At 49.0% G+C, this 24,582-nt stretch overlaps 1 protein-coding gene across 1 annotated transcript in view; it reads right to left on the bottom strand.

Annotated features, from left to right (window-relative positions):
• Positions 1 to 23,784, bottom strand: part of RAB40C (RAB40C, member RAS oncogene family) — a 36,162-nt gene extending 12,378 nt beyond the window's left edge. The window contains exons 1-3 of the mRNA XM_015643250.3: positions 23,463 to 23,784; positions 5,674 to 5,734; positions 2,988 to 3,048 (exon numbers count right to left, since the gene is read on the bottom strand). Coding sequence (XP_015498736.1) covers positions 2,988 to 3,048; positions 5,674 to 5,734; positions 23,463 to 23,616 — 276 coding nt within the window. The 5' untranslated portion in view covers positions 23,617 to 23,784. The remainder of the gene's footprint in view (positions 1 to 2,987; positions 3,049 to 5,673; positions 5,735 to 23,462) is intronic.
• Between the last annotated feature and the right edge of the window lie 798 nt (positions 23,785 to 24,582).

Raw genomic sequence — 24,582 nt, forward strand, 5'->3', positions numbered from 1 at the left:
GCAGTCACACAGGCATTTGTTATTCAAAATAAGCAGTCCTCTTGCTTTGGTTAACCATTCAGAGTATAAATTTAGATCCTTTCTTCATTGAAAGTTGTGCTGAGTTATTTAAGAGACACAGTATCTGCATTCCTGTTAATACAGGAATAACACTGGAACATCACATGGAAGCCAACCACTTGTTGCTGAAAATCTGAGTTTTACTCCAAGCCACCTGAAGAAGACTGTACAAGGACTCCAGTCATTTTCAAGAGGCACTTTTAGAGAGCATGGAAAGACTTCCCTTGGGAATTACCTCTCCTCCTCTTAGGCAGGTTAAAGCATTGAATGTTTGGGCAGACCAGGATTAAGGCATCACAACAGCACTTGGGAAAAGGCATTTATTGCAAGAGCTGAGGGCAGGTTTGAGGCAAAGGTGCAAGCTGCACCTTGCTGTGCCAGTGACCTCCACTTCCCAGCATTCAGCAGTGAGTTGCTCTCTACAACTTCCTGAAAAGAGCTGGGAGTCAGGTGGGGATTGGTCTCTTCTCCCAGGTAACAAGTGACAGGGTAAGAAGAATCAAACTCAAGTAGTGCTAGGGGAGGTTTAGATTGCATTTTGGGGTAACTTCTTCCCTGAAAGGGTGGTCAGGCATTGGCACAGACTGACCAGTGCACTGGTGGAGTCATCATCCCTGGAGATGCTAAAATATTCCACATAGAATGTGGTGCTGAGAGACATGGTTTAGCTGGGTCTTGGCAGTACTGGGTTACTGGTTTGACTCGATGATGTTAGAGGGCTTTTTCAACCTTAGTGATTCCATGATTCTATAAAGTATTTCCATTAGAGGTTCCCCTGCCTGGCTGATGAGGTTCACTGTCTCTCAGACTCACTCCTTGCAGGGGCAGACAGTGAGATGAATGAGGCAAACCTTGCTGATATTCAGGTGAGAACTGCTCCAGCAATACTGATAAATACAGCTGACGAAGGTCCAGAGCTTCACTTTGAGGAAGGAAGAGAAAATCAATCCCTTTCAAGCCTGTGGTACATGACACCTTGTGGCACTCCAATGTAGTGTCCAGGGAGAACAGGCTGCAGGAATCCCATGGAGATGCTGTGCAGCGATGCCTCACAGCTCCATGTGGGTTCCAGACAGACGTGTGTCTCTTTCCCCATCAATCTGAGTGTTCTCATCACTGCTCATTTCAGCCTTGCCCTGTGCCCCAGTTTGCCCTGTGGCAGCAGCAGGTACAAGTTCTGACATGTGGGCTCATGCTCTGAGGGTGCAGCCCTGCCAAGACACAGCACCTGCTCTGAGGAGCCCCCAGGTAACACCAAGGGGAGCAACCACCACGCACAGTGGCTGCACACAGGGCTAAAAGCTCCCACGTGGCATTCCTGGACAAAGTAGTTGCTGCTTTCTATTCCCAGTTTGATCTGAGTATCTGACACAGCAAGGTCTGAGAAAGAGCCTGACCAAAGCTGAGTTCTGTGGTCACTGACCAGTTGTTCACTTCTAACGGTGAGGGAAGCAACATGGCCTCAAGCCCAAAGGTTCCATGAGGAGGCTGTGGATTCCTGATCCCTGGAAGTCTTCAAGGCCAGGCTGGATGGGGTTTGGAGCACACTGGTCTAGTGGAGGGTGTCCCTGCACATGGGGTGTTGGAATGAGATGAGCCTTAAAGTCCCTTTCAGTGCAAACTGTGATTATGTGACTGGGGGTCCAGATTTTTCTGAAAAGTAGTAAAGGCTGAAAGAAAATGAAATGTAGAAGATGAAAGAAACTCAGACACAGGACTGAGCATGTGAACAGGAGATCCTGCACTCTCCCACCGCAGAACTCCAACTCTCCTTCCCTTGCACCTTTCTGCAAGCACCAGGAAATTGGCCTCTGCTTCAAAGGAGCTGTCTCAAAGCATCCAGACCACCAGAGGTGTGCACTGACATGAACAAACAGGACACAGGGGGAGATCTCAATAGCATTCCCCAGGTGAGGTGCTTCTATGTCTATGGCACAAGTGAATTTGCAGGAAGTCAGAGAAAGAGAACATAGATTCTGCCAGTTAGCAAAGCAAAGGTTACAGATACAAAGAGCAAAAAGCCAAGAGTGGCAAGAGCTTGAGTAGAAGTACATTTCCCAAAGGCTGGGAATCTCCCAGGATACTGGCACACTCAGGAGGCTGATATACAGCTTCTGACTCCTGGTGTCTAACAGGGGAGGAATTTTCTCCAAAGTTTTCCAACTTGAAAACAATAAAGGAAATAAAGTAACTCATTTAACTTGGATAAACTTTATCCTGGAGGGACCCTGCCCTATGTTACTAAAAGGACAACAGCAGAACTGTGAGAAAGCACTCTTAAGCAGCAATTTTCCAGAGGACCATAAGATCTTTCTGCTGTTGAGGATCTTGATGCTATTCTGGAGCAGGGCCCAAAGGAGAAATTCAAAATGTAACACTGTGCCTCATGTTTTGAGGAACACACATACTTTACAATTGAGCTGCTCTAGTTTCAAGTCTGCCTCAAACACGCAAGTTGGAGCCACCCCTATTTTTGGAACTGACTCGAAAGCAATACAGACTGGAAGAACTCCACTGGGAAAGCCAGTGCCATATTTAAATAAATTTTAAAAGCCTCAGAAAGTAGGAGCTCCCACATTAAAGCTAAGGCAGATCTAGAGCGAGAATTGCCTCATCCTCTCTAACCCAAACCTCTCAGCCCTTCTCTAGAAATTAAGACTGAATATTGTCTGCACAGACCTTTTCTGTAGGAGTTTAGCAAAATCTGCCATTCACTCCCTTCTCTCCCACCACTTCATAAGAACAGAATCCCACCAAAAGGATCTCTGTAGATGACAAGCCAACATTCAGTGTCTCTTGTCATCTACAGAGATCCTTTTGGTGATCAGTGCATTCCTCTTCAGAGCTCTTTACTATGGCAGGAAGACTTAACACAGCCTATAGGAAAACCAAATGTGTCACATCAAAGCCCTGAGAGCAGCACTTACCTGGGCTCCCCTGGAGTAGGATCTGAAAATGGTGCAAAATCTTCCTTGTCCTGAGGTGTCCCTGAAACACAGAAAAGTTACAGCTATGAGATGTGGAGAATTGACTCCCATACTGCACATCTCCTACTGGCCATAAAGAAATAAAATAAAAATCAGTGTTGATCTTGTCAGATCTTTAGGATGTGCATGGTACCCAAAGTGCTCTGCATGGTGGGTTCTTCTGGGGAAGAACCAGTGGGTACCTTTGAGTACAGGTTGTCACTGTCACCGTGCTTCCCACAGAGAAGGTACAAGCCCAAAGCACCCAACTGCAGCACTGCCTGATGATGTGTGAGGGTATAAGTCATTTTACTCCCCTGGGCAAAGGATTTTCTATCTCCTTCCCTTCAGCCCACAGGAGTCCAAAGAGTGAGTCTGCAGAGATCTCCCAGCCATGGAGAACAGCCAACCTAAATGTGACCACTCACAGAAGAAGAAATTGCCTTGTACTAGGCCTCGCTTATTTTTCAAATACATTTTAATAAAAAATAAAGGCAATTCTCTTTATACCCAGATCCCTGACAGACCTGGTCTATATGCCTTACAGAAAGCTGAGCAACAGGAGTGGGGTACAGTGTTTCTAGACCACTGTGACAATAAGGAGCTTTTCAGTCACACTCATTTGTCCTGTCTGGACACAGGGTAACTAAGTTTGACAACACTACCAGCACCTCTCAGTGCCCTTCTGGAACAAGATGCCAGAGCCCAACACTCTGATTTAACCAGGATATACTGAAATGTGTCAGGCTAATGAGACACATTATGGTGTTTCTCAAATCTATTCCCTGGGCCAGGATAAAAGACACTTTAATGACCACTGAGATTTGCAGCTCTAGGAAAAACAGACTGTGAGACTACTCTCACATGTAGGACAGTAATTTTTTGAGATCTAAAGCTTTGCAGGATCCTGGTCATCAATCTAACACCCTGTGCTTACATGTCCTTCTCCCCTGACAATCAAATAGTGGGTAAGTAATGGTTAAAGACTACACTAAGGCACCATCAATCAGTGTTACCAGCTTTTCAGTTCCTATGCATTTCTCCAGCTCAAAAATTACAGTACAAAGAGATGGTTTCAAGAGGGAAGCACTAAGTTACTACACACTTGGGGCTGAAGTGTTAAAAGAAGCATCTTACAAGAGAGACAAGAATACAAGTGACACATAAAAACATGGAGGCTAGAAGAGATAAATTAGCTGCTTCTGTTCTTTTTTGTAAGAAAAATGAGGACATTCAGCTTCAGAGAGCAGGGGTGTAATTAAACCACCAAACTACACACCGCTAGAGTCAGTCACTGAGGCTGAGAACATGGAGTTCATTCCTATTTAACAATTCACACATGTTACTAATATTCCTGTTACTTGACCCAAGCATTTGTAAGGGGATATTTAACTCCATGTTTCAGGATCTGTGTCATTTCCTACCGGATCTGTGTGAAAATCAAGGTAGGGAATGGCACAGATTACCTAGCCTTACCTATCCTGTCCTGCCCTTCCTCTTTCATCTCCACAGACTGCTGTGTCAGCTCCTCAGCAAGTTAGCCCGCAGACAAAGCTCAGCCAGAAGGACTCCAGCTGTCCCTCCTGTGCTGACAGATAAGGCAGGGGTTACTCCTCCCAAGCCATGTTCTCCCATCTCTGTCCCAGTGTCTGCTCACTCCAGTCAGTCCTGCTCTCCAGGGCTTCACCCTACCCTGAGCTTTGTGTCTGTTCACAGCTCGTTTCAGTTTTCTACTCGAGGCATTGAGAAATATCCAGCTGCTGAGGGGGCTTCACCTCTTTTATTCTTCTACTTTCCTTCTCTTGTTTCTATTTCTCATCCTTGGATTTCAGGAAAACCCAGTATTGCTTCCAAAACAATGTAGTCCCTCAGTGATCAAGAGCAGTATGGGAACATAGAATGATGTTATAGTTTGGTTGGAAGGGACATTATACACCAGCCAGTTCCAACCCCCTGCCATGGGCAGGGACACCTTCCAATATCCCAGGCTGCTCCAAGCCCTGTCCAACCAAAGCTTCTCTGGGCACCCTGTGCCAGGGCCTGCCCACACTGCCAGGGAACAATTCCTTCCCAATATCCCATCTATCCCTGCCCTCTGGCACTGGGAAGCCATTCCCTGTGTCCTGTCATTTCATGCCCTTATCCAAAGTCCCTTTTCAGCTCTCCTGGAGCCCCTTTAGGCCCTGGAAGGGGCTCTGAGGTGTCCCTGGAGCTTTCACTTCTCCAGGTGAGCTCCCCCAGCTCTCCCAGCCTGGCTCCAGAGCAGAGGAGCTTCAGCCCTTGGAGCATGGCCTCCTCTGAACCTGTTCTAAAATATCCATGTCTTATGCTAGGAGCTCTGGACAACAGAACTACAGGCAGGGTCTCAAGTGCAGGGTAACAGTGAAAATGGTCAGTTATTACAGACAATGACTAAATTCAGACTATTCCAGCAAAGAACAGCATGGTGTTTGTGCTGCTTGACTGGCAGAAAGGAAACTTGTTTGCCAGAGTAACTTTCTGGTAAGAAGAGCCAGGAAGTCCCACCACACATCCAGGGATGGTCCACACTCTCCACAGACTGATATAGCACCCCCCCAGCCCTGTGTCCCTGCTCACCTGGCCTGAGCTCCCAGGGTCTGGGTTAGAAAGGCTCAGAAACACTCACCAGAGTTCCAGCTTGACCCTTCTGCCGTCCAACAAGATAGTAGTGGTTTTGTAGTCAATTCCTGTAAGAAAAGCAATGAAAAGCTGAGCAAACTCTCATTTCATGTTTCCTAAAGGGATGTTTTCTCCTCCTTGTTCTGCTGCCTCTTTGAGGAGAGCTACAGAGACCTGACAGACTTCTGCTCCATGGCAAAGACTGCTCTCATGCAGCTCTACGTCTCCTCCCTGAAAACACCATTCATCCCTGCTGCTTCTGACTTGTTCATTGTGGTTTTAAACCTCTTAGAACCTGAGCTGTAGGAGAAGTTGGATGGGGCTTGGAGCAACCTTGGAAGGTGTCCCTGACCATGGCACAGAGGATGGAACAAGGTGAGCTTTAGGGTACCTTGTAACCCAAGTCATGCCATGATTCTCTGAGATTCAGTGATTTGTAGCATTATCCCATATGGCAGTGACAAATTAGACTTTTTTGGGGGTGAGCCTCAGAGAGAAACAATTTAGATGGACTGCAGTCTGCAGTCCCAGCATCTCTCAAACACCACTGCCTGCAGCCACAGGGCATTTTGGGAGATGTTACAGGAAGGCTGTCCAAAGATTGCTGTCTCTTCTTCTGAGCAGCTCTGGGGTGTGGATCACAGAGGGCAAACCTAAGGCAGGACACACTTGCCCCTTGTGAAGGGCTGAGAAGCAGCACAGACATCTGCTTTTGCTTTTCACAGAGCCACAGCACTGGAGTAACAGAAACCCCCCCAAAACCACACAACCCAGCTGTGCTGGCAGGCAATTCACTCACACAAGGGCTGTCCACTAGCTTCAGATACACGAGAAATTTGTTACAACTGGGAGCCTGTCTCACAGTTAAGACTGAGAAGCTTAAAATAAAAAAATTCCCCTTGCAAGCAATAGGCCCAAATCATCCTGAACACAGCATTCCCTGCAGCCCCAGGCACAGGGCAAGAGGCACAACTGCATCTCCTTCCCAAAGCAAGGGGCACCAGGTGCCCAGGAAAAGCAGCTTCTCAGCAAGCTCTTGTTAATAAGCTTCAAGTGTAGTGAAATTGCATAAACAAAGCACAGAGCACCATTACTGCACACCCACTGAAGCATCAACTAATTTACAACCTTTTAATAAAGCAGAGTCACTTCACTCTAATTACATCAACTTTAGTTTTCCTTCTTGCCAAGAGATATCAAACTTTGAATCGCTATTAAAACCCCACACTGTTGTGTTATGACCTGCATTTCCCTTTTCCTGCAAGGAGAACACTGCCCTGACAACCAAACAGACAAGTTTGTCAATAAAGCAAATGGATTTTTCTGAGTCATCCACAGGAGTTCCCTGTTAGGGAAAAACAAATTAGATTTCAGCCTTCAGAGGGTGCTATAAAAAGCAATAAAGATAATTATCTTAAATTCCAACTATTTCCAGTGCTGTATCACAGAAAATAGGCAGTTTACATTTTATCTTCCTCCAGAGACAAGTGAATGATCTGTATTTATTTTCAGGCAGATATAAATCTCCCTCATCCCCAGGTGAGGAGCAGTGGGAGTAAGGCTGCTCTGATACCAGAAGGGAGCATCCAGACATCTTCCCCTGCCAGTTCCTGAACAAGGATCTGATGGGCTATTAGGGAAGGGGCTAATTAAGCCCATTGCTCTGTTTCAGATGCAAAATCCCCAGAGACTCTGCCCTCTCTTTAGGCACAAGAGTTCCTCATCAGCAGTGAATCCCAATCACCCTCAGTGCCAGCAGTGCATGGGTGGAGCAGCTGCATGGAAGCACCACAGAGGGGGGACAGGGACAGTTTTCAGTGCATGGGGGCCACATACTTCCAAAAATGCCACTGCTGAGCTGAAACAAATTGCTTGACTACATCTTTCAAAAGTGAGAGAGGTTCAGCTTAACTGGGAAGAGAAGGAAACTTCTTAATGGAAATGTCAAAAATGCAGATGTCTTCATTATGCTCCTCGCCCACTAACTGCCCAGCCTACATACCCAGAGGAACATGGGTTCCCTGTCCTCAAAATTCATGACTTGGTCACCAGAGAAATGCTTTAAATAATCCATGTTCATCTGAAACTACACTACATACTTTAATTCAGAGGGACACCAGTCTTTGGGTCACTGGCCCAAGGAGGTCACACACACTCCAGTTAAAAGCAAGCTGGTATCTGGTGATGGGCTGAGGAAAGTGCTGCACTTTTTCAACTTGCAAATGCCCAAAATAAGACTAGGACTGAATTTACAAAAGGTTTTGGACCCTACAAACTCATTAATGAAGGACAAAAACCTGCACAACTGCAATGTTTTGGAGAAAATTTCAGCTTCCCTTTTCCATAAACACTCAGTGCATTGGGACAGCTCAAATGCACTCCCTGGTTCTGGTCTGTTATTTTAGCTGGTTAGCACTGAGTAGGATGCAGTTCAAAAGCACAGCTCTCCCATGGCTTGCTGGTGGCACAAAATCTGCATCAATTAGATGCAGAAATCATCAAAATAATGGGACTTGCCACGGTGGTGAACACCAGTATTAGCTCCTTGTATTTCAGTCCCAGTAACACACAACCGTGTCCTGAGCTGCAGCCCAAGGCACTCTACCATTTATAGTTCACAGGGAAGCTGAGCTCTCTTTCCCAGGCCCAGTCTAAAGCTCAAGCTCAGCCTTGGCTCCCCCACGGACCTGGGGACAGAGGGTGACAGCAGCCACTAGATGCCAGCTCTGCACTGAGGCTACTGGCAGTGCATGGCCATGGCCATACCAGCGCTGCCCCTCTGCCTTTACATTTCAGGCAGCTCAGACACAAGTTAAGGGAAGTTTTTAGAACTTCCTTCCTGCAGGTGACAGGGTTTCCCCTACCTGAGCATCACCTCTGCTTACAGCCAAGTGTGGCTTATCTCGGGAAGGACACGGCAGGAGTGGCTCCCACCCCACTCTCCTGACAGGGAGGGACCAGTCCCACCACGGTGATGCTCCTGCAGCACACACAGCCCAGAGAACCGGCCCTGCCCAGCCCTGCAGCAGCAGTGCTGCGGGAACAGAACACACTCTTGTTTAAAGCCTATTTTATATCAACTGATCTCTTTCTGGACCGATATTACCATGATGCAACAAAGTGAATGAGGCTCAGAGAACAAGTCTGGGCTGTTCTCTTGGATTTAGCATTCAGGCCGACTCCTGTGTTATTTTTCCAGCCCTGCTTTAGACTCCTGCTTATGCTGATGCCATCCCAGCCTCATTCCTGGAGCAGAGAGCTGACCTGGCACAGGGCACTGTGCAGAGGGATCTGCTGTACCAAGCCTGATGTCAGACACCCAGTTCTTCTCCATGGAGCTGGAGCTCCCGGGAAAGGCTCCAGGGAATCCCAAACCTTTCTTTCTTTCTTCTGCCAGTTGCTATAAGGACAACCTAAGAAAGCAAGTCATTTTCCCATGGGAATCCACAGAATGTGTGATAGGAAACTCTGTTCTCTTCCAAATTACCCATGTGAGTACAACACACTTCGCATCAGTACCCGAAAACTCCACACCCAACCTGAGCTTACTTAAAGTTTTCACCCAAAAAATGCTACTTGATATGAATAGGAAAAGTAAAACCACCTACAAGAGAATTGGTAATTTTTTCCCAGCACTTGATACTACTTTGTATGAGGCTGTTCCTTTTCCCTCTGGGAATTCATGCCTTGGACACAGGTGTATGTCTTCTCTGCCAAACCCCTGCCCTGCACCTGCCTGAGCAGCAAAAACACAAAGGAGGAGGCAACAGACAAGCAGGTACATGGATCTGGAAGTCACACTGGAAAAGGGAGAAACACAAGGGAGATGTGCATTTCATGCTCTCCCTTTAAAGAGGTTGATCTCTCAGGAAAATTGTTTTAAATAGCTCAAGTGAACAAAGCTCTATAAATATTTACTACTGAAACACAGTGGTCACTGGGTTTTGTGTGGATCTTTGTTTCAGAGAAAAGGAGACAAGTTTGCAGTTGCAGACTCACCAGGTGACTCTGCCCTAACGCCTGGGTGGGGGCCAGAAGGGCACCTTCCCTTAAAAAGGCAGGTTTGAGGAAAACCTAAGAGCAGCATGTGCCTCTTTCCCCCTTCAGCTTTGCAAGGTGATCCCCTGGGTGCACCAGGGGGAGGGTGATTCCAGCTCCTGGGGTCATGCCAGAGCCAACACCACATTTTAGGTTGTTGGTCCAAATCAAGTGTCCTCCTCCAGGGATGCTCTAATGATCCAAGGCCCAACCAGCAATTCCTGTACCTCCACAGACATCACAAAGTTATAACCAGGACTCGCCTCATGACAGGGATGAAGGGCTCATCCCACATTAACCAAGCCAGGAGCAGGTTTTCCTGAGACCTTCCCCAAAAGCTGCCAGCACCACCTCTAGTTTGCATCTGCAGTGTCTCTAAGAACATAATTTATTCACTAATCTGGGGCAGAAGACATTCCAGGTAAAAATCTCTTTCCAAAGGGAAAAAATTAAAAAGTAGTAAAAATAAATCAATGTACTCAAGTGAGACATTGATAGAGTTTCAAGACAAGCTTGCTTTCCTTCTGAGAAAGGCTCCTTGTCACTTGCAGTCATTTCCAGTTTGCATGAGTCAGATTGGCCAAAGATGCTTTTGCTACCTCATTTCTTACATGAACATTTCTGCTTGTGGGAGCTCGGAATCCACCTCACTGTTAGTCCACCCACAAAAAAAACAACCAGTGCACATTATTTTACCTTCATTAAAATTCAGTTCCCCCAGCTTATAGACATGTGCTATATAATGCAACCTCAGCTTTTTTCCTCCTTTTAAAAATTAAATTTGGTTTCATTAATTTATAATTCAAAAGAAGATAACCAATCTGCTTGCAAAGTGATACATAAGGTCAACAGGCAAAATTGGAGGTGTACGGTGATGATGAACCAAGGCCAAGCCTTTAGTCAATGCATCATATAAACAAGAAATAAGATAAACTAGTGGACTTTTGTTACCTGACTAATGCTGCAGTTCAGTGGATTGTTCCTTTATCTACAAACATAATTAAGTCCAAGTGGCTGCATTCTGCAACTCTGACAGCATCTGAGCACTCAGAGAGGGTTGAGGGTGAGCTGTGACTGGTCTGTTGCAGCCATACAGAAATGCTCTGCTTGACTGGGAAATTTCAGACTGGCTCAGAAGCCACCAGAAAGACTCACTGTGTCACTACAGTGCCTCACCCAGCCAGCCTGGTGATGGACTTTGATTTGTGATTGTCATTAGTGAAGCTGAAGCCACCACACCACAAATATCTAACTGAAAATGCTGGATTTTCCCCCAGACACCCCCAGCCTCCTCTGTTTGTTCACACGTCTGTCGAGTGCAGAAGGTCTCCGGAAAGTCTTGGGCTCTTAAAAGGTCACCCTAAAGGTTTTTAGGTTTAGTGCCACACTGACCACTGGCTGCTGGGAAGAAGGGAGAGCACAGGGTTGGAATGAAAACACAGAGAATACACATCAAATATTTAACTTGCTGAGATTTTACAGTGAACTTGAGTAACCAGCTGTGAAGAGCTGTTGTGCTGCGTGGCACCAGAGAGGAGCTTTGGGAGAAAGGGATGCAGAGCTCTGAGAGCAAGGAGCTGACAGGTTCAAAGACATGCCATGATTATAAAACAGGCCAATACCGAGAGTATCCAGCCAGGAATTTGTAACTCGTTGTGACAATCCTTCCTTACTACACAGGGAAGGATCAAAGCCACAATCACCCAGTGTGCAGCTGGGCTTAAATGCATGTTCTCACTGTCACAAAGGTAGATAAGCACCTAGGAACGCTTTAGAGTGGGTCAATGGACTGCAAATCCCTTATAGTGTGTTTGCAAAAGGAAAACATTAAGGATGAATTTGTGGTGAAGCCTCTCAGCAAGCAAGGACTCCAGGAGCTGTGACTAAGCAGATATGGGTAAAATTAGTTTTAAACCTTATCAACAGTTTAGACAACGCCGTGGATGCAAACAACACCACAGCAATTGTGATTTTTTGTGAGAAGATAAACTATGCATGAGAGCCCTGTCCCTTCTGGCCAGGTCCTCTGTGAGGGGTCCAGGCAGGGTGTCCCCTCCTCTGAGCCCTCTGCAGGGCTAGCAGAGCCTGGCTGGGTGTCACTCGGGCTCCCCCTGCCACAGTCCCCTGGCACACCTTTGGGGACACACCAGCATGTTTCCTGTCACATAAACTAGCTGTCATCTTACTGGTGTGTATGCAAGACACGAGCAGCTGAAAAGTCTCTCCCTCCAAAGGGCCGGTGCCAACCTTCCTGCTGGATTAAAAAAGGAAAAAACAATCTATGCTGCACACAGTGCAGAGACTGCCCCTCTGCCTGTGCTGGAACTGGAGCCCTTCTGTGCTCTGCTAAGTCCAGCCTAAGGCCACTAGTGCAGAAATTCATTTATCCTAAATGCCAGCAATACCCAAGCAATGTTCAAAGGTGAATTGTTTATTCTACCAATTCCCTGGGTGTCACAGATGTTACCAGACCTTTTCAGGATGTTACCAGTCCTTTCCCAAGATAATCCATGCCTTTCCAAGTCATGACTGATGTGGCTGGGGCATAGCAACCCTTGCCCCTGTGTGTGCAGGCACCACCTGGGGCTGCCCAGATCCTCCTGAAAGCTGATACCAGTGTGGGGGGAGCGCAGCCAGTGGCCAGACACACCCACACCTGCCGAGTATGAAGAAAAGGCAGAAGCAGCAACATGCAGCTAAATCCTCTCCTCAACAAGCCCAAGAATAAAGGAGAAAGGAGAAGTGCTGGGAGGTCACAAAAACCCAGACCAAAAGCTGAGCACAATAGCTCCAGGTCTGCTGGCAGATCAGCTATGGAATAAAAACGTCACTCCCAGTCCTCAGCATACAAAAACCTCAGCCCAAAACCAAGGCAAATCCCCCAGACCACTTTCACAATCAAACCACACTCACACACGGGGCTCACAGCAAGGATCTGGACAGCACTGGCAGAGGAACTTGGAGCAGCCCTGAACTGACACCCTGAGGTGAGGTTATTTCAGGGTGAGGCAGCCCCCCAGCCACAGGATGTTACCCACAGTTTCCAGCAGAGCCTCTCCTGTGGCCAACTTTGGGGGTCAACTGGGAGCATTCCACAAGGTGAGGCCCAGAGCTAGAGCTACTCCAGAGCAGCTCCACAGCACATTCCTGCCACACAGCCAGGGCCATGCAAACTTACCAGCTTCTCCACAGGCTCTCCCTCACTGAGTGGACACCAACCTCCTGGGACTCATTTTCTGGCAGAGCCATACTCAACAAGACAGCAGTGACTACACCCCTAACACCACGTTCACTGCTCCCTCTCACCACACCCCACATCCTGTACCTTTCTGAACTGCTTATAGTGGTGATGGTCATGAAATATCACCTACAGCCACTGAGGCCAGTGACCATGCTGCTCCAAGAGAAGAATACAAAAGGCAGGACACATTGTAAATGTGGTTTAAAATGCCTTATTGTAAATGTGGTTTAAAATGCCTTATTTTGGGGTTTTGTTGTTCTGAGTTTTTTTACAATCCCTCACCAGCCTGTGAGTAAAAGGGCAGAATTCACCTATCAGAATTGGTTGTTTGTGGGCAAAAGCTGCCAGAGAAGACTTGTTGCTTCACCTCTAGTCAAACAAGGCAGACAGGCATGGCAATCACAGGTGGCCAGGAGCTGCTGAAAGTATGATCAGAGCAAACAGGTTTAACCAAATGTATTCATCCAACACCAAACCCACTCCCAGGCAGAAGGCAGCTGCTGTGGCTGCATGCACCCACAGATACAGGTCTGGGATCCTCTCATTTCATGAGTGCTTTAAAAACAGGCAGAAACATCTGTAAGAAGATACTACAGGTGCATTATCTTTCACCCCAGTTCCTACTATGCACTTAGAGGAGTTGTTACTGTCTCTGCCATCTGTAAGTAATACTAAGTTGTTCAGAAAAAAATGTGGTATGAGGGCATCAACATAACAGATGAAAAAAGAGAATTCAAGCTATTCAAATAACAACTGATGAAGTCACCCAACCTTAAAAAGTGGGTACAGCAGCACATTAACAACAGCAATTTAACTAGTCAGCTCAGAGCTGTGAGCCACGGGAAAAATCCCTTCCAAACAACACATGAGCTCATCCCTTTGAGTCATGTGTTCAATTACCTACTCTTTAGAGAGAGAAACAAATTATCATCAACAACAACAGGGGTCATCCCAAACACAGGTGGATTCATCCCAGGTATGTACCTTTCAGTGTCACAGTTTACCTCACAGTGTATCACTACTGTTTTGAGCAGGATGATAGAAGTTCCCCAACAGCCTCACTGCAAAACAGCCCAGTTCCTGCCTGCAGAGCTGGGACTGGAGGTCAGTGATTTTACCTCTGTGATCCTGTCCTGCACTGTAGCTGAGCTTTGGGAACAGGATCAAGAAGTCTTGGTCACCACTGGGCGTGCAGGAGAACAGCACCACTCCTGCCCCCCGCTCCTGGCAGCTCACACACAATCCAGCCTCGCTGCTGCTGCCCAGGAGGCAACATCAGCTCCCCATCATTTCGGTGTGCAGCACATCAGCAGGAGCTGCTTTGGGCAGGAGGGGAGCCCCATGCAGAGCCCAGGGCTCCACAGCTCTGCCAGCCCCGGGGAGCTTCTGCGGCGCTTGGCAGTTCTGAGAGAAATCCATCGAGCTGCCAAGCACACACTAAACAGAGAGAGAACAAATGCTTTTCAATTATCTCTAGTTACCCAGATTTGTAGATTTTCTCCTGAAAAACATACTCCATCTTCCATTCATAGATGCCTCATTTCAGCTGAGAGGGATTTCCATTTAGCCTGGAAGCCTTCCACAGGAAGGCTGCTCACATCAGGTCCCAGGCATCTTCACCTCCAGCTGAGAGGGTTTGTAGGTGGGGATCTCTGGCAAATAACTGCTTTTGTAACCAGCCAAAGGAAAACACTGGAGACCTTTAAGAAGCCCAGATTTGCAGATTTCACTTGTCCACTGCCTGCTCCAAGCCCAGCAGCATTTCAGCAGCTATATGGTCCTCACACAGAGAAACTCTGTTCTGGGAGCACTTAAGGGGGACAATTGCATCAAAAAACGGCATTTGAAGCCAGGAGCAAATCTGTTCCTAAAGCTCCAACAATTTCAGCAGACACCCGGGAAATCCCAGAAACAGTCCAAAGTCAGTCCAGAATCAGGGATGTGAAGTGGATTTGTGCTTTAGAAGAAAATCAAGAATGATTTTATGCACAGAAGCGACAACAAACAAAAGAGTTTCTTCATGCCTTGCAGTTCAGATCTCCATAAAAACTACACAGCTGCACACAGAAACAAAGGCAGCCTGTGAGGGAAATCAGAGGGCACCATAACAGTCTGCATTGTTGCTGGATGACCGTACAAACATCAAGATATGCTGGGAGACAAAAAAAATCCCCAGCACTCAAAAAATCCAAGCATTTGTCCAAAATACTCCAAATATCCTATCCCTCCACAGTTACATTTCTGTGGACACCGTGCAGGGAGATGCTGCTCTGCAGCATCATGGTGCATGCTGAGGGATCCTGCAGAAGCTAGTTCTGACCCCTGGGGTCCCCATCCACACCCCAGCTGGAATCTCCAGATTTTGCCAGCAATTAAACAGCATCTCCAGACCAACACTCCACACCCAAAGAGAGCTGCAACTCTTCAGCTGGGGGTAGACAGCTTAAGCAGACCCTTGCAGAGTTCTTGGAACAGCTACAGAGATTCCACTTCCCAGGAACTTCTCTGGCTCCCAAGTCTGGTCTCCTTGCACCAACCAAGCCCTATGGCAGGAAAGGGCTGCTCCATGCTGGAAGCACCAGGATGGCTGCTAACACTGGTTTCACCTTTCCATGTGCTGTTTCCAACAACAACAAATCTCCAGGGACCTGACTCACAGTGCATGGCTGTGAGGGCTCAGTTCTCCCTCCTTGTCCTTGAAGGATGGACTTGCCCTGTTGGCACAGCAAGCACCTCACTACACACCTGTACAAACTCTGCTGCTTCACAGCAGCCCTCACCAGCCTGAAACCAGCTTTTCAAAGCCCAAATTAGAGCCTCTCAGGTCCTCTCCTGTCCTACAGGATAAAGATCTCACTCCAGCTACCCTGGCAGTCTCCCTGAAGCACTTTTGCTGCCACCAGGGAAAAGTCAGCATTCAACATTTTTAAAATAGAAGTATTGGATTTCAGTCTTTTAATACAGATGAGCCCAACAAGAACACAAGTGTGTCTCAACCCAAAGAGGTGTTCCACAGAAAACACATTTTCTAGCAGGGTGAACAACACAGGTAAGGCCCTCAGGTAAGAACCAACCTGCAGAGTTTCATCTCCAGCACAGGCCTGCAGTTTCCTGGACAGATTTTACCAAGTTACTCTGGCAGTTTGACAGTGTAAGAAAAATAGCAACTCTTTAGATGAGAGGATTTAAGATTAAATAAACAATGGGAAAAAAAGGGGGTGAGGGGGTGAGTTGTTGTGTTTCCTTTGTTCATTGCTTGGTTGGGGTTTTTTTTCATTTAGTTCTGTCTCCAGTCTTCTCAGCCTCCACTCCAGAACCATGGGCCTGTTACAGGTGCTGTTACAGCTGGTACCAAAGGAAACAAGGCAGGGTAATTTCTGTGTCCAGGACTGAGCAGAGAGCAGGGGCAATCACCTGCACAGAGGCAAATGGTACAGGAAAACACCGAAATGGGCCCAGGAACTCAGCAGCTGGGCTGGAAACAAGTAAAAATCTCTAAAAAAAATTTTTTTTTAAACTCTGCATTTTATTTAAAAGCTTACTCCAAAGATGCTCAGAACCCTTGTTAAACTGCCATTTAAGTACAGCTTTTCTGCCTGTCTCCTCCTTAACCACTGATGGTTTAAGCAGCAAATATTATGTTTGAATTGCACAAGGACTTTTGTTCTAATTCAATTCCCAATACCACACAGAACATACAGGACATTAACAATTTCAGGTGTTATATCTATAGGAGAACAGGTGTCAAAGTTTTCAGATGATCTAACAATATCTTGAATGGGCTGATGGAAATAAAACAAAGATGAAGTAGAAAAGAGGAAGAAAATCTAAAAAGCTGTGGCTATGTAAAAATACTTTCTGCAAATAGAAGCTCTACAGGAACAAACAATCTCTGAGGAACAAACAATCTCTAGCTATGTTGCAACCTTACTATTTACTACAACTTTTACAGAAGCAAACAGACTCTTTGATGGAGGTTTCTTGCCTTGAGCCATCACCCTCTGTGCCACAGGGTAATTTTCTTTCAGGTGAGTCTCACTTTACAGCAAGGCCTTTAGCAAAACAAAGCTGAAGGTTTTCACATTGGAGCTTCCTTCCTCCTCCAGTGACTGCAATCACACAGGAATTGATATGACATAACACTCCTGTAGAGCTCGAGCTGGAGTGCCAGGGGACAGCAAGGGGCAGAGGGAAAGAAAACCAGACTTTAACCAGTGAGGTTATAAAACTACAGCTCAAAGGCTCAGCTTAGAGTGTAGCTATTCTCAAGTGCAATGGAAAGATGCTCTGCTGTTCAAGAGAGTGAGGCTGCAGAGGAAAACATGCCAGGGAACAGCTGGAAACAAAACCTGAGGAGGAGGAGGAGACTGATTTCTATGGTCTTTCCTATGCAGCTTAAATAGTGAACCAACGAAAAATCCCCACACCAGGAGAGCTGTGGACAATGTTGGTGTGGAATTTGGAGAGAGCAAAACCTGCCTGCTTTTTACAAATGAAAAACACAGAGAAACTTTTAATCCCAGTTATTAGAAGAACATTCCACCCATTTCAGCTTTGTACTGCTCGGCTTGCATCACCTTTGTGCACTCAGGGCTCTGGAACACGTTAACAGCCATAAAAGCACAGCTTTTATGGAGGGATTAGAGATGGTGAGAACTCTGCAGTGCAATCCAGAACTTTGCAGAGTCCCCAGCTTTATACAACCCAACAAAAACACAACCCTCCTCAAAAGTTCTGCGCACATAACAAACTACGCTGTTGTGCACCCTGATGCTGACCACAGAGAGACACCAAACCTGCCAGGCACTCGCTTTGGGGGCTGGGTTTTGGCTTGATGGGGATTTTTTTTGTTTGTTGGCTTTGTTTTGGGATTTAAGTTTAAACTGCACCTGGTTAGTCCCACAGCAAGCAGAGCTGAAGGTTCAGCACTGTATCTTTGGAACTATTTTTCACACAAAGGTTATGTAGTAAACAATGGAGAAATAAGAGATGCTGGAGCTGTTTCTGAGTTGCCTGCTCTGATGAGATCAGCTTTGCATCTCTGATGACAGGGAAGTGAACATCCCTGAAGGACACTGATGCAAGTGCTGGCAGACAGCAGGAATTGCTTCAACAACCACTCTGCACTCTGCAAGCCATCCAAAGAGGTTTCCAGCAGCACGACCAGCACAGTCCAGCTCAAACATTTCCTGCACATCAGTTGTGCAGCCACTACAGGAACGTGATGGCTGGGCTGCAGTTGGAACACTTTGGCTCAATCCTCCTTGCATTAGAGTGCTAAAGCCTCAAACTGAAACATTATTCCAAATATTATTCCAAAGAATACAGTCCTGCCAGAAAAGAAAGAGCAGTTTCCAGTGGTGTGCAGAAGCAGTGGGCCAGCCCAACCAGCTCGTGTCTACCATCGACAGGGACAGCGCTGCTCTGGCACAGCAGGACATGCCGGGTGGGACTGGGCCAGGTGAGGAGGAAGAGGCAGCAAAGCAGCACCAGAACCAAGGCTTCCCTCCCTGCTGATGCCAGAGAAGAGCCCTGACAGTGCAGCAGCACCAGGATGAGCACTCAGCTGCCATCTGAAACCTGGGCTCAACACCTGGAGCTCTCATGTCTGTACCCAGAAGGTGCCATTACATCAGTGCCGGCCCTGTCTGAGGTTTTACTGCACACAGGGTCACCCAACAATTCTTGTCTGCACAGGAGGGTGAGGCAGTATCAAGAGAGGTCCTGTGCTTACACGAGTTCAAGTTCAGAGCAGAACTACTCAGCTACACACTTTTTAAAGCTGTGAAAAGTGAACTGGTGCAGCAGGACCTCCAGCTAAACACAGCAGCACCATGGAAGCTGTGGATCAGATCATGGTCAGTCTTGGAACCTCAGCAGGCAAAGGAGCAGAAGCATTGGGAAACATCCCTTCACATGCCCTCCATGGCAGCAAAGAGATGACACAAAGTGTCTCTTCACTCCCTGCCTGCACAGGGGGCAGTGGGACCAGTTATCTCCTGGTAGGGGAGTTTCTGGTTGCACACTGGTGCCTGAGGGGTCACAGGACATTCTGGGAGAGGAACAGCTGTAAAGGAAGACTTTGAAGAGACATCTTAGGGATCTCCAGATTCAGACAGCTGCACAGAAACAACCAGAGGGAAAAGGCATCCAAAGCTGTGGCTCACTCAAATAAGCAATCTGCAAATTAGCAGTCCCCAGGCAAACAATGGCAGCTGGAGGGGACTGACCACCTCTGAGGGCTGGGCAGTGTCTTCAGCTGCCTCTCCTGTTCCTCCTGGCCAGGGAAAGGGCAGGAAGCTGCACTGCTCCTGCCCTTACTCCTGCCATGGAGCCCCATGGTGGGCTTGCTACTGCTGCTGCTGCCCAGGAGCTGAATTCCTGCTCTTCTGCTATAGGGGAAGAGCTCTTGGGAAAGATCCAGCTTTCACCTGAACCATAAAACCTGTCAGCAGCTTTTGCATTGAGCACTTCAGGTGCCTTTTCCCTGACACTGCCTTGGGTTTGGACAGCAGTAAGATACAGAGCACCTAAGGATGGTGCTTGAATAAAGGTACTAAAATCTGTCCAAGGGACAGGGTTGAAAGCTGGGGCTCAGTGCATTAGGGCTGGTGTCAGCACCAACTCTGTGTAGGGCAGGGCTCTCATTTCAGCTTTTGTGTGCTTACTGCAAGATCAGAGTGAGGACATTGGCTGCATCCTCATCACTTTCTTAATACAAGCTGAGGACAGGGAAAATAAAAATAAAAATCCACCCCCTTTCCAGTCAAAGCCATCTGCTCCAAAACACGCTCTACTCTCTCCCTAACACACATTTCTGCTTTCCTGTGGGAACAGCAGCAGGTGAGGGGGAAGGCAGCCGCAGAAAAAGCCCTCTATCATGTGAGGAGGGAACACATCACCCTCATGTCTGCGTGGTGAGCCCAGCCCTGGCCCTGTTCCTGGGGCAGCAGCACTGTCTCATACGGCAGCACGAGCCCTTGTGCCTGCTGAGCGCTGCCCTGACTCAGCCAGGGCTCAGCTCAGGGCTGGCTGCTCCAGCAAGCCAACAAACCAGCTGGGTGAGATCATTTCAGCACAAGAATAACCAGCTATTCCAGAGTGGATGTGTGACACAGTGGTGACAAAGCCACGGGTCCCTCAGGTGAGGAGCAGCCTTGTGCCCCTAGTGCACGGCATGCACACCACCTCTACTTCCACATGCAGCTCCACCACATCTCGTGTCCCAAACCACAGACATTTCTGTCTTGCTTCAGTAGCTGGGGATGGATAAGGACAGACCCCAAGTGAGTTGTTTAAAGACTGAACAGACTCATATCCACTAGTAAAGCACAATTTCACTTGAGTCTGGTGTGACCCCACGGCTCATGGCACAGCGGCCAGAGCAGCCCCTTCCTGCACGTGGGGAGAAGGAGAAAAGTCTGCCAGCAAAGGCAGCAAGGAATTCAGGCAGTGCTGACAGAGGGCATTCAGGGAAAATGGAAGATTTTTGGTTCCCAGGTGAGATCCTCCAGCTGTCCAGAGCAGCAGAGAGGCTCTAAGAGCATCCTATCACCACAACTACAGATATGGGAAAGGGAGGGTGAGAGCTGGGAAGGACAACACTGGAAGCTCAAGAAGCATCAATGTTCTCCCTGTCTAAACAAGAGTAGGAAGGCTTAATTCAGGGTGTTCTGTGGATGGCCAAGAAAAAGCAAAAGCTAAGTCCAAACCAGTTATGATATCCAGCCACAGGACAAAAATAACACTCCCTGTTCTTCACAGGGAATGTGCTTGGCTGATGCTCCCAGAGACTGATACACTCCATAGCTCAAGCATAAATCTAGTAAGGAACACACAAGTGACAACTGGACCTCAAATTCCTCCTGAAAATGCCTCTTTTATGTCACTAAAAGTTCCATACTCAGTGCCCTCTCAGCTTGGTGCAGCAATGGTCAGGACATGGCTCACATGTCCTCCTGCACAAGGAGTAACAACCTCCTCTGCTCCCACAGAGCAGGTTTATTTTGTCAGCGATTTAAAAACTGCAGGGGCTAATTTAAGATGTGCCCAATTTAGGATGAGGTGCCAAGCTCCAAGGCTGTGCTGAGAAGTGACACTTGTGCTCAGGGATCCTGAAAAAGGATGGACAGAAGCACCTATGGTGCTGTATGACAGACACAGCACCCACTGCATCCAAAACTCAGGTACTGGACACGGGCAGGCAGAAGCTGCTTACAGCACCTAACAGCCAACACGAAAAAGGCTTTTCATCTCTCAGTTGTGTGCTGATCCAACACTCAGATGCCCACAGAGTAGAGAGGAATCCCTCAATCCCGTTGCTAATAGGCTGGGTAAGAGCAGCTAAAATACAGAGCTACATTTACAGAGCTTCACTTCCAAGGGTGTGCCCTTTCCCAAGCTGGAAAGATGATCCATTCTACACTGCATCACAAAACCTGGCTGCTTACAGCTGTTTCCACACAACAGAGCAAAAGCAGCAGACCCCAATCAAACAGAAAAGGCAAATGTTCTCTCCTCTCCCTGCCAAGGTCAGGGACCTGAGCTCCACTTGAGATGTCCCCACCACAAGAGCAGCCCCAAGCACACACCAGCACGGGCAAGTTGAGCTTTCTGCACCGACTGAAAAATAGTGATTGATGACACAATATTCCTTTTAAAATTGGGATGTGGGATCTGGGAGGGGATGAGGATGAGGACAACGTGCTTACAAGTAATTTACAAACAGAATCTCCACATAACATTCTGGCATTGCTGTTTTGGGATGGCATTAAGTACATGCTGAAGAGGATACCAGGCTCAAGCTGTTCCCAAAATCCAAGAGCCTTTTCTCAGGGGATGGTATCTGTCAGGGCAGGGGAGCAGCATGCCCTGTCAGCACGTCCCAGCTGTGCCAGAGACACAAGGAGTTCCACTGCCAAGGCTGTCAGCAGCATCAGCAGGATCAAATTCACTTGGATACCAAAGCCACTCCAGCTGATTATCCTAAAGGTGTGTCGCTTCCCAGAATCAACAGAAGCAGAGACTATCGGAGCATATATTACTGTGAAACAACAGAATGTGACCTAATTCTCTAATTAGGAATGGGCTCAATTGTCCACAGAGGACAAGGGAAGGTTCTGAAATTATTCACTGAGATTTCTTTTTCCAACAAAAAGATACTGGTATTTAGTTGCTACAAAACAGTGAGTTCTGAGACAAAAGGTCTAAAGCCATGACCAAAATTCCTTCTCTTTAGGTTTCATGCCTATACCAAAGACCCCACTTAACTCACTCCTCATTCCTACCCTGTCTGCTTCAAACCCACTTCAACCAGGAGACAATTCCAACTGTAACACTTCACTTACAACAGCCACCCCGTTACACTCTGCATTGTAAACACCAACCCCACAGAGCAGCTCCACAGCTCCCAGGCGAGGTAGCTTCTCCAGAAACACAAACTCTCTTCAGGGAAGCTCTAAAGAGCACCTCCTCGAAGGCAAACCACACCAGCCCAGCCAGACACCCGAGGAGATGAACGATACCAAAGCCTTCTCCTTCCTGAAGCGCTGCTCCCATTTCACAGGCAGCTCCACTTCTGAGTCACCACCTCCCCGTAAATCTCCGTGGAGCAAGTGTGCACTTGCATCAGCTCCTGGGGAGCTGGTGGTAGCTACAAGGACAGAGTGTGGTCGGAACCACACCGCTTTGAAAGCTCCGAATTTGGCCAGTGCAGAGCACCAAGGAGCTCCCGATTCCCTCGGGTTCCTGATACAGGCAAAACTCGGCACCACCTGCTCCTGCCCTGGGCTGCAGTGATGATGCAGGGTCTGAGTCCTTGGGGATGTTATTATGCACGGAGGAGGTGGAAGGATGACAGATTGAAACCCACAGCAGGATGCGCACCCCGCCAGGCCATGCTACACTATAACTGCACGAAATGCACAGCGCTACTCCTTGGCTCTTAATTATGGTCTTGTGATACCGTAGTTATAAAGGTCTGTCGTGGGCTCCATTAGGAACCTCGACGCTGGCAGGAGGTGGATCAGCCAACCCGATCGCTCCCGGTACAGCCACCGAGCCAGAGCGGCTCCGGGCTGGGAATCAGGCTCCAGTTCTTTTGTTACAGCCCTTGCTTCCTCTGGGAACGGCTCGGTCCTTGTGGCAGCCGGGGACGGGCAGGACAGCCCTGCCCTGCGAGCGGGACCGCTTGGGAAGGGTCCCCCTGCGCATCCAGGGATTAGATCAGACACCAGACCCTCTGCCCACATTCTCCCTCAGATTTGGGGCATTTCAAGGAGCTGAGGAGGCCTCTGAGCTGCCTGCCACGCGCTGCGCTCCCAGTTAATGAAAAAAAAAAAACAAAGGAAAAAGCAAAACAACCCCTCCCTGCCCGCCAGCTCGGCGCTGGGGTACGGCCATCGGGGATCCCCGCGGGATGCGGGTGTCAGCCATGGCGAGGAGAGGTGACGGTGACAGTGACAGGGGTGTGACAGCGATGGGGGTCCCGCGGCCCGGCTCCCCCCAGTCCCCCTTACCGTTGCTGTAGGCGTAGGGGGACTCGGAGGCGCCGTCCTGCAGGCTCTCCAGGATCTCCCCCTTCCCCACGTCGCTGTCGCCCACCAGCAGGAACTTGAGCAGGTAATCGTAGCTCTTCACCGGGCTGCCCTGGGTGCCCATCCTGCCTCTCATCGGCGGGGCGGCCCGGCCCGCCTCCTCCGCCCGCCAGCCTCGGGCTGCGGCCTCTGCCCCGCTGCCGCTCACCGCCGGCCGCGCATCTTCCGCCGGGGCCGCGCTGGGACCTGCGGCGGAGGAGAAGGAGGAGGAGGAGGAGGCGAAGGCGGAGGAAAGGCCCGGCCCGGCCCCGCAGCGCCCCCGCCGCTGACACGGCCCCGCTCCGCCCTCCCACTCGCACAAAGCGCCGCCGCCCCACCGGGCGCCGAGCCCGCCCCGCCCCGCCGGGCCCAGGCACCGCGCCGGGTCAGCCCCAGCTCCGGTCCCGCCACCCACCTCAGCCGGGCCGGGCCGCCCCCGCCTCGCGGACCCGCCGTGTCCGCCCGAGCTCAGGCGGCGCCTCGGCCACGTTCTTCGCCGCTTCCATAGGCTGAGGCGTGCGTCAATCATAGCTGGCCCTGCCTCCTCCATAAATCCGCCGCCTCTATAGGCTCACTCACAAGTCAATCTGAGGCGCCCCGCCCCAACGCGCCCCTCAGAGCTCAGGGGGCAGGGCCAGCGGCCGGCCGAGGGATCGCGGACTACAGCTCCCGGCGTGCCTTGCGGGACGCGGGGCATGATGGGATACAGAGTCGGGCGGGGGAGCACCTGACGGGGGGAGAGGCCCCCGGGACCGGGGAACCGGGATCGGGGAACCGGGACCGGAGACCGGGACTGGGGAACATCCGTGTGTGCGGGGCACCCAGGTGTCATCCAGGAGGGGGGAGCATCCAGATGTGAGCTGAGCAGCCGGACGGTAGGGGCACTTAGATGGGCAGCATCCAGATGTGTGGGGCATGCAAGAAGACGCGCCATCCAGGATTTGGGGTATCCAGGTGGGAGAGGTGTACAGGCGGGTGGGTACGAGGGAGGGAGGGCATACAGGTGTCCTCCTCCAGATACGGGGTGGGCGTCCAGCAAGAGGGGCACCCACAGTTTGGGGGT

The sequence above is a fragment of the Parus major genome, chromosome 14 (assembly GCF_001522545.3).
Source record: "Parus major isolate Abel chromosome 14, Parus_major1.1, whole genome shotgun sequence".
Lineage (NCBI taxonomy): Eukaryota > Metazoa > Chordata > Aves > Passeriformes > Paridae > Parus > Parus major.